General features: G+C 41.4%; 1 protein-coding gene across 1 annotated transcript in view; it reads left to right on the top strand.

Moving 5' to 3' along the window:
• Positions 1-1,301: 1,301 nt before the first annotated feature.
• The window catches only part of LOC120798102 (potassium voltage-gated channel subfamily H member 3-like), a 32,448-nt gene continuing 22,670 nt past the window's right edge, over positions 1,302-11,079 (top strand). Inside the window, exon 1 of the mRNA XM_040142134.1 lies at positions 1,302-1,377. Within this exon, the coding sequence (XP_039998068.1) occupies positions 1,302-1,377 (76 nt within the window). The remainder of the gene's footprint in view (positions 1,378-11,079) is intronic.

The raw sequence follows: 11,079 nt of genomic DNA, 5'->3' as shown, positions 1-11,079 counted from the left end.
ACTGTGCGTTCAAGTGGCAGTACTGGTGAATGTCTGCACCATCTTGCAAATTTTACTACATTTTTATTTTAATTTCATTTATATCAAAAGAAAGAAAAATCTCAAAGAATGAGAGTCAGTTGCCCGTTGATACAGAGATTCAATTGTTTCGTACTCGTGGCCAAATTCACATATAGGTTGTGAAAAGGCAAAAACACCTTGTCTTAAATGTAATGATAGTGGGAACCATGCACCCAGCTGCAAGTCCTTGGGGCTTTGGGAGGGCAACCATGGGAACCCAATGCAGCGATAGGGAGACGATGCCACCTCCACATATAAAGGATCCAAAAAAACCCTTTATAAAAGCCATTTTGATCCCTTTTGTCCAGTTCATACTGTCAGCCTTGCACCATAGTATTTGGCCTACTGTAGGCATGTAAAAGATATTAATTGGGAATGCTTCAAAAAAACACATACGTGTATTTCTCTCATGAAAAACCCATTTCACATGTTTGTCACATGTGGAACAACATTTAACGTGAACAAACTCGCACATGTGGTCTTTGTATATTTAACACATGGGCTCTGATATATGGATGAAACATGATATTCACCACAGTATTCAGCTGCGCAAATAGAAAGTGGTGTTTTAATCCTTCGTCCATCCCGACTATATTATATATTTCTTTCGTCGAGTGAAATTTTGCAGCTTCAGGTGTGAAACATGGCAGACAGACACTGCTGGAAACAGGCTTTTAAATGAATTCATAAGCAATGCCCCGAATAAAGACAATACAGCACTTTCATTTGCCCGCTTTAAAGTGGCATTCAGCACAACATCAAAGGATGAGAGGTGATGAGAGAGAGACTGATTTTCTGAATTTCGAAAAAAGGGAAAACGCGAATGGAAAGGCTTGTTTGGCCCACGCTGCTGAAGCGGCAAAATGTTTGGAGAGAAGAAAGTGTTTGTGTATGAGAGGAAGAGAGAAAGCGGGGAGGGGAGGAGGGAGGGACGGATTGTATTGCAGTACACCCGTGCGTAAATGTGACCGTCCTCGCAGTGGTCCCCCTCCGTCCCTCCGTCCACACCCCTCCAGCCTCCAGCCTCCAGCGGCTCCTCTCTCCTCCTCTTCGCCGGGATCACCTGCTCGGTGGTCAGCTTTTGGACCGTGGAGTCCCGGGTGTCTCGGATCGGCGCCCTCCTCCAGGGGTTAGGAGGAGCGCCGGGGACCTCGTCCAAGTTCCTGCCGGGCTTCGTGTCCACCGCCGGCGAGAGCCACGGCTCGGAGCGCCGGGAGAGACGCGGTTCGACCCGCTCTCGGATGCCGGTGATGCGGGGTCTGATCGCGCCACAGAACACCTTCTTGGATACCATCGCCACTCGTTTCGATGGGACCCGTAAGTACATTTTTATCTGAGTTACCCTTAATCCCTTAATTTAATGATGCGCAATGGATGTTTCAAGCAGTTTATTACCTATCGCTCACTCATTCAGATCCGTTTGGAGGTTCTAATATAGAAGAATATTCTAACTATTTAAACCAATGACTTGCAAAGTGCTCAATGGGGACTTGGGCCACATGAAGAGACAAACAGGACACCAGCCTGCTGATACTTTGATGAATGAATTATGATGAATGAAGGCACAGACTAATGTTTAACATATGAAGAATTCATGAAGCAACCACCTTAGGACCCACTTTAAAGATGAATTAAACACAGTCTACTTGTCCCTACAGAGCAATTTCTTTTTTCTTTTTTTGCATTTGTAGGCACAACTAAGTCGTTTAGGCCTATTAGAGTTCATTAACTTGTTTATTTCATTTTAAATTTAAAAGCAAGTGGTAATTTACGCTTGACCAAATGTTTTAACCCTCCTCAAAGTCAACAAACCGTATGCATCTCAGCTCTAATGTACTGACCTGTTAATGTACAGTGTTAGTTGACGCTGTAAGTCAGTGTATTAATTAGCATTTAGAGGCTTTGGTTTGCAGCTTTGCAAATGAGATCCATCAGTCAGGTTAAATGGTTGCACTTCACTTCAGTGTGGATTCAATATGCTTTAGCCTTTACTGCAGATTCAATTAGAGATACTTCACATAAAATCACAGGTGGATTAACCTGCTGTGTGGGCCCAGGGTGAATAATAAGCCGCTGTGCCCCTCCACTTTCTCTATGCCGCAATACTACCTTAATTTCCCGTGTAGTAATGTGATTAAACACATTATTTTGAGAATCTGCAAAATATGAGCACAAAACTTCGTAATAAAGGTCCTAATATTAGATATTAACACAGGGGCCCCTCTTTAAGACGAGGTCTCACGATCAGGTAATAAAGCAGGGCTCCCGCTAAGGCCCTCATATCATGTCACGTGATTGTCTGGTTAGTTTCCCCAACAAATTTTCAATTAAATTTGCACAAACGAGTACATCATAAAGTAAAGGTGGCACCTGAACTCCTTTAAAGAGCACTGACACTCATTTATTTATTTTTTTAAACTAATATCACCACAGTTATGCACAGTTTTCAGAAGAAGGAGAAACAGAGCTGAGTCAGACAGAGCAGACAGAGCGTCTTCCCATTGTTTAACGGACTCTTACCCAACTTATAATTATTATTATTATTATTTAACTGCTTTCGCACAGAATTCATTGCAGAGAAATCACAATAATAACTCAATCAATATGCAAACTGCTGCTATCATAGCTTAACACTTACCTTACATAACACAGTTCTGAAGGCGCAAACTAACTGATCAGTAGGACTGATCAGTCCCGATCAGTCCTGCCTGTCTGAATGTGTGGATGAAGGATGTACTGTACAAGGAATCAGCAGAATCTATCTATTTCCTGAAACACAGCTGTAAATTGCAGTGGGATACATTTAAATTGTGTAAATTATAGTAGCGTTTCTGCTGCAAATTGTCACATGTTTAGAGGGTGCAGTGGAATAATCTGATAATCTGATAATATTCGGTGGCATCTGTAGGTATGTGATGTTTTCTGTATGTCCCCTCAGGGCAAAGTTTTATGAGATGAGCACTGATTGGATTTGAATTTTTCATATTGTGTCAACAGCGATCAGTTCTCCTCTAATCCGAAAGTGGAGCAGATTGCAGATCCATTAGACACAGGACTCTTTTGGTTGAGCAGCAAACACAATTTTTTCTTTCAACTTTTATTTTTTGTCACCTGGCTGGTGTAAAAGTAATAATAAACCAACACCCACAGAGAATGCACTTGATGTATACTTTCTGCAAACACAGCTCTGGCTCTGATCATACAACGATCAGAAGGCCCTGAGCAAGGCAGGAGCTCCCACACCACATATTCCCATGGCAGCATTCATCTCTTCATCTTCACTTTAGGAGTTGTCCACCCAAAAGTAATAATAAATAACACACAGAACCCAATGATGCTGATGTATACTACTTTCAAACAACTGGCTCTCTGCTCTCATATCAGAGAACAGAAGGCCTGCAAGGCAGCAAACTAACCCTAACCCTAACCCTAACCCTAACCCCTATAAGGTGACCCAAGGGACACAGTCCACAAAGCACATAGAGGACAGGCAAACTCCCATGTGCCCTCCTGTATTATCGCGTGAATAAAGAGCTGGTCCACTGTTTCGTGACCGGGTTTGAATACTCTTTGGCCCCCTTGAATCTGAAGTCTCAGTCGGGTCCTGCTTCTCAGCTCTTTGGAATGAGCTTTCTCGAGAAGGCACGGCAACTGTGAAACCCCGATGACTGGAGAGCACCCTCTCGTCTGCTTTTTTTTAAAGATGTGAATCACTGTCTCCTTTTGCCGGCCCACGGTCAAAAAAGCAGCCTCTTCGCGACACTGAAAAGACATGTCAGTCAAGACAGCCCAACAGTATTCGAGCCTCCGGGGTCCTTTCCACCCTGAGCACTTGCACAGTGAATGTGCAAGTGTACACTGAATAAACACAACTTCTTCTGGGTATAAAAAGATGAATGATGGCATCTAATAAGCAGGACTCTCCTCACGCTTGGACAACCTTGTGTGTCTAGAGTGATTCTCTTGTCCAGGTCTTCATTCATGAAAAAACACTCTTGTTCCTGACCTCTGGCGGGCCCGTGGTAAAAACACAGTAGGGGAATTTTAATGAGCTGCCCCTCCAACCAAATAACTGTATAACTGTATGTGGCTGTCTATGTGGTGCTGCCAAGAAAGAGTTGAGGAGTAGAAGCGGGTTGAAAAAAAGTGTTTGTGTTTGTGCAAAGAAGAGAAAAAAAAAACAAAAAACAGGAATTTTTGAGGCCTTCGTGGACCAAAACACAGCGAGCAAAATGGACCGAGGAAGATTTGTGATGCCACATTATAGTATATCACACCAATGACTCAAAGCAGTATCAGGAAAAACATTGCAGGGCATGTTCATTGTGTATGATAGCGAGTTCTCTAGTACTAAATGCCAGCTGAGCAGAGCAGTATTTTCAGGTCAGAAGCTGGGATCTTCCTTCTTTCCCATACAACATTAATGCAGCGCGATAACCACGGAGACTCCAGGGAATTTTTCTAGTTTTTTTTTCCTTCTTACATTTCAGGAGAAAGCTTCTGTTAGAGCCCTTTTAACCCAGAGATATCTCAATCCACTACATATATATAGTTATAGGTATAAAGGCTACCGATATCAATTTATCACTTTTTCAACAAAATGGTAAATCTCATTTAATGTAAATGAAACTGTTGACGATTGCGCGGGGTTGTCCTCCATCACCTCAGGTGTACTAACTGATAACTGACAGCGCCTCCTCCCCTTGTGGGTGGAGTATTTGTCCTGTGTGTGCTTGGTATGTACGATGCTCTGTTAAAAGTCTGTTTGTCCGAAACCTTGGACTATAAACTGGCGGTTTAGAATGGAGATTAAGTTTTATTCCTTTCCGTTTCCCTTTACGCGTAACAATTTTTGGTAATGAAGTCCTCGAATTCAAACAGTTACTATACGGGACACAAATGTGAAAACCGGCTCCTGTCGGGTGGAGGAGGCTCAAAACGTCAGAGAATCCTTCTAGTCACTTATCAACTAATGTTTCATTTATCATTAGATTAACTTATTGACTTTTTATGAATTGATTGTTTAGGCTGTAAAATGTCCAAAAATAATGACAAATAGCTATTACAGTCCACAGGGATTAAAAATTAAAAATTGACTCATTTTGTCCAACTGTACACAAACCCAAAGGGATTCAATCTACAGCGATGTGAAAAAGCAGCAAATGTTTGCTTTATGATAATCAAATACTTGTCAGAAGAATACAAGTTAATGCCTCTATCAAAATGTGTAAGTATATTATTTGTTCATTACGATGATACTCATGTACTTACTGGAGGTCATATAGTAGTTTTGACTGAATCTTAATGCCCTTGTAGGAAAACCAAGACTAGGTCCAAACCTAGTATGTGGCTGGACCACCCTTTATCTGTTTGCTTCTCTCCTACTGTCTGTGCTCACACATACAGTATTTTGATACAACTGAATTCCCAATAAAGCTGTTCTCAACATTTTTTCCTGTTTCTGTTGTCAGACAATGAAGCAAGTATGACATATTGACTGAAACACGGACCTTTAAGACCAGCAGTCGCTTCCAAGCCATTTTCAAGCTGCTGCTGAAATCCTGATTTTATAACCGCGACACAGTCTGACAAAATCACCACACGCATAAGTTAAAGACAACGACCGTGCTGTGATTTCAGTTGTATTTACCTGCAAAATAATCACTCAGAGATAAAGTTAAGAGCTCGTTCATGTCTGTGTCATCTGCCATGTGGTCAACCGAATGAGACGCATAGGGAGGTGTGCCTGCGGAGGGAAAGCCCAATGTCAGGCCGCGGGGCCGCAAAAGTAGCTCAGGTTTGTCCAATATTGATTTGTCACGAGGTGGTTTTTTTGAAAACGAACCGACCAGTGGTGTAACTTCGGCACTCGGTCGCGAGGGATTCAGCTGACCAACGGTGTGTCCTAAGCACGCACTCACTCGTTCAGTTACGTACATTCACGTTGTGGTCCAGCCAAAAAAACAAAAACAAAAAAAAAAACGAGCGAATGAGACAGATGGGCGCCTTCAGAGTGACAGAGTTTTCTGTTTTTGTCAGAGGAGTTCTGGCACAAAGCCGTGGGCTGCAAAGTTTTGAAGCTAATGCAGATTGAAAATGTTTTTTCAGCTCAAGTTTAGGAAACCACATCCAAAAGCTGGTATAACAAATAATCCTACATTCAGGAGTCATCTTGCCGTCAGCGTTCCTCTCTTTCATTTCCTTGGCATGGATACTGACTTACTTTCAAATGTTTATTTGTTTGTGAAGTATTGGGAAGCTGATGTGATTTTTAATATTCAAATATTCACTGCCGTTCAATATTACGATACATAAACGTAAGCTTTATTAAAAAAAAAAAATGAACGGGTGGTAATCAAAAATAATCAAAACATGACTGGGGATAGCTCTCTAACTGCTCCAAAACTGCCCAAATTTAATTTCATTTGCACTGAGCCAAAAAACATTAATTCATTCGGGTTGGGTTACTAAGGTCAGGTTCTCAGCAGCAGAGGAAATTAATTGGATGTTGTTGAGATGAAACTCAGATATTTATTAATAGATTTATTCCACCATTGTGACTGAGTCAATGGACTCGATGCTGAAGTCACGCACGCATATTATGAGGGAGGACACATCACATTTCAAATAATGTATCAAAAAAGAAGCTTTTTTTGTAGGCGATAAATCCATCGTAATCGCAACATTCATTTTATAAACTGTTTCTTAAAATCTGTCATTTTAATCTGACAAATCCGTCCTTGTGCAGTTCTGCATAATTCGAACGTGGCGAATTTTGCAGAGAATACCCGTCCCCGGAGGAATTTTTGAAGAATTACAAGCTCAGATTTTTAATGTGTGAACAGTGTTAAATGTACAGCATTTTCATACTTTGATTGGACATGCGTCAGGTAGTAGCGGTGTCCCTAAAAAATGCTATAAATAAACATGTGTAGCATGTGTGTGTTCGGCTTACCCCGTGCATGGTGGTGAATGTGCTGGGGCGCGCCGTCGCTGCCACTGTTATCGGTACCAGGGTCTAACGGGGTTCCCCAAGAGACTCAGGGGCCTGTAGTCTAGCTCGCACGTTATTACACCGGGGTTGTCGTGTGGATGTGAAAGGCCTGCCCAGCGCCTGGGGAATGTGCAGAAAATCAATACAACACAGGATCAATACAACACAGGATCAATACAACATAGAATCACGGCATGAAGCCAGAGTAGAAGGAAAATGATGGAGGAGAGGAAGTGTTTCTCTGAAACCAGATCACGTCTTTGGGGGAGAATGTTCATGGAAGTAAGGGGCTGACCACTATATTTGCATAGTGAACACTGTGACCTTGCACAGGCAGAGAGCAGGTGCAAAGATGTGCCCTAGGCTTTGTTGGAGGCTCTTGCTGCTGCATCCCTCATATTTCCATGGTATCAAAAGTGCAACACGGCTCAGTAATTATGTGGATTTGTGCTTCCGCAAAAAACGCTCTTGTGCACAAAGTCAGATCCATTAAGAAACGGTTTCCCCGGTTCGGTGCGGAACAAGCTGGCTGGCCGGCACAGAGGCCTGACCTCCCCAACCCTAACCGACACAATCTTATGGCTGAATGGGAGCTAATCACTGCAACCAGGGTCCAGAATCTTGTGGAAAGCCTTGTCCTTGGTCTGGCGATAACGTCTTCAACAGTCACGTGTGGCCGACCATTATAGTTCTTTGTGTTTAAGAAAATCCAGAGGTTTCTTCCTTCTTTTAATAATTCTTCTGAAAGCTCCAATGAAAGAGGCCTGGTAAAAGCTACTTTTTTAGCCTTATATGAAAGCACTACCCTTGTTTTCATGCAAAATGGGCTCTCTGCTCTTAAATATTAATATGTTCCTCTGTTCAACCAGTTAATGTTCTCAGAGGTACAAGCCTATTATTTCTGCGAGACGTGATTCATCAAATCCTGTTATATTCTGTCACACACTTCAAAATTGCCAGCTGCATCATTCTTATGTTTAAAATCGTGGACAGCCTCCTTGCCCCGCTGAGGACGTTACTACATCTATTTAACACACCTGGTAAAACTGACAATAATGAGGTGACACCGCCGTTGTCACTACAAATCCATCATGCTTTGTATGAGTAACTCTGCCTCACACTTGTTGCATCTCAAGTCCCACGGTGGAGTGTCGTTCCTATGGTTGCAAAAATTGGATAAGAAGCTGAGCGCCAAAAAGCAGCATCTCAGCATGTGATTCTGACACGTTTGCATTCACTGTGGATATATGACTCTTTGACTGAGCCACAAAATAATCCTCAAAGAGCCTGTTTTTAAATAGGAACAAAAAAAAAATTCTGTAGTCTTCAGCTGCAAGCAGCCTAAAGATTCTACTGCCTGACCGATTTGGAGTTCGTCTGCAGCCAGCCACCCCAATTCGGAGTCCATATGGCCCTGGACAGGAACATAAACCGGCACTGACACTAGTGCATCAAGCTGTGAAAATACTTTTAAATGGGATTTAATATTTAGTTGGTTTTTTTTACTAGTCTGTGAATTTAAAGACTACAGAATAAGTAATTTATAACAATTTTAGCTGTGCCCTATTAATTTTAGAGGTGGTGATATTGGCTGGTAAATCCAACTGTTCCACAATTTCTATTCCTAGCTACAGTGTAACATAATGTATAATATATACGTATGCTGTGTACAACATAAAACCCGAGCATCCATTTTCCATCACTTACTTGGGGCCGGCCTGCAGTGGCAGCAGGCTAAGCAGATTGATGAAGCCGGCAGAATTACATCATCCTCAAAAAGCTGATATGCAGTCCTGAGGCCACCATGGCAGACTCGTAGCAGACACTCTCCACCCCTTGGCTACACTTTGAGATTTTGTCCATGAAGGTCAGAAACAGAATATGTGGCATGGCACGATTCTGGCAAGAGACCTAATGAGTATGTGCATGACCTCCCACGGAGAATAGGGGCATTATTCTTACATATATGCATGCATAACTTTATTTGCAAATGTCAAAAGCATTAAAGGTTAAACTGTAGGATTTCGGAAAACTTCAAATGTCACACGATTAATTTAAACTTTCAAAACTTTAAATATACAATGAAATAACACTGATCATTTTTCTTTATTGTTATCATAGTTTATCGGTGTTCTACTTTGGTACGTCACCTTTTATGTCCAAAGCTTAAAAATGGTCTGAATATGATCATGAACAGCATGGCTGTTGAAGGAATAACTGACTGATTCTGGGGAAACACGCTAGTTCACTCTCTCGCAAAGACTTAGATGAGAAATTCAATACTACTCTCATATTTGCCCATTAAGTATAAAGCTACGGCTTGGAGGTGGCTGGCTTAGCTTAGCTTAGCCCAAAGAGTGAAAACACGGAGAAATCGTTAGCCTGGCTCATTTTTTTTTTTTAACTTTAAAACAAAGAAACAAAATGTAAAACAACTCCTGTTATGATTGACAAAAAGTCAATGTTATTTGTGTTGTTCTTTTTTTAAATTCACATTTTGATCTTCTTGCGCGTCATAAAAAATAGTGGATTGTAAGCTCCGACTGTATGTGTGAATGTGTATACATATGAAATTCCTCCTCAACCTTAATGAGCAATGTATCACTTTAAACACAACCTATGTTGCAGGACTTAATTTTGTCAGTCGTATTACTGTGATCCATAACTTGTCTCACTGCTTCCATTGAGCCTCCTGCACCGAAAGGCAGTTTACCTCTGGTCTGAGTGGTGCTTTGAACAGGTTTGACAAGAGCATTTACACTGGACATACTTTTTTTTAAATGCATGAATGATTAAATTTCACATGTCCCCAGTTCATCTTCATGCAGTCTCTCTTTCTCTGTGTCTCTACTAATTCATCTCTCTCTCACTCTGTCCGTCCCTCTCTTTCAATCATTTGGTTGCCTACTCTTGTCCCATATTGCTCGCATTCCTCCAAGTGAGTGAGCTCCGGTCTTCCAGATTAATTTATGTATAGACTTTAATGATCTTAGTGGAATGAATGCCTTGGCCGTGTGACTCACCCATCATACCTAATTCAGTCTCATGATGAATTATTCAAGATTGTCCCCATAATTCAGGCTGTCAAACCCATGTCAGATCTCCTTCTTCCATCACAGCCTGGCGATCTAGTTACATATTTACATGGATATTTGCGTTTGTATTTTATATTTACAGTTTGGAATATTTATTGGTTAATCTCTCCCATTATTTTTTTTTACTATATACTGTATTATACGTATTATTATTATTATTATTATCAACTATTGCTCAGTTTGCACCACCACAACTTGTTTTACTTCTGCTTATTTACTTCTGCCTGTTTAGTCTTTTCTTTTTTTATCATAAATACAATCTTTTCACCAAGTGTTTCGGCTGCCTAACCTCAATGCATAATTCGCCAATTAAAATAATTTAAAAAAACAGTGAATGTATTCCGTCATTTTGTAGAATCGTATATAATATAGCTCACGTGGTCGAGAATATCGTAGGAACTATATGTGGAATTCGAATTTGAATTTCTGACTTTGTTGACCCCACAGTGGAAGAAAAAAAAAAAGACAATGTGGCAGACAGATGAGTAGGATGAAAACAACACAGACTGCATCAGTTTTGACCAGGATAGTCTCATTTCTCATTCAAAATAATGTGAAAGATCATCCAATCATCCAGAAATTCTACGCACGGTAGCTTAAAATTTGACTTCTTCATTTTTTGAAGGCAGAATAGCCTCTAGGACAGCACCTGAAGCATCATGGGAGAGAGACACTGTCTACAGCAACCCCCCAAAAGTACCTGGTGGGTGCATCACAGATATGGTTTTACAGTCTGTGAGACTGCGCCGCTCCTGTCACCGCTTGGTACGGTTGCCGTGGATGACGCTGGCTGGCCAGCTAGTGCCGGGGTCATAAATACATCACGTGCCATCCATCTTCATGACGTCATACATACAATGCGACTGGGTGAAAAGAAGAGCACAGCATTATGTTGCTTTGAGTTGCCCTGCCAGATATATCACTATTATG

The sequence above is a fragment of the Xiphias gladius genome, chromosome 13 (genome assembly GCF_016859285.1).
Source record: "Xiphias gladius isolate SHS-SW01 ecotype Sanya breed wild chromosome 13, ASM1685928v1, whole genome shotgun sequence".
NCBI classification, from domain to species: domain Eukaryota; kingdom Metazoa; phylum Chordata; class Actinopteri; order Istiophoriformes; family Xiphiidae; genus Xiphias; species Xiphias gladius.
The sequence above is the reverse complement of the archived record's forward strand: the minus strand, read 5'-3'. Positions and strand labels throughout refer to the sequence as shown.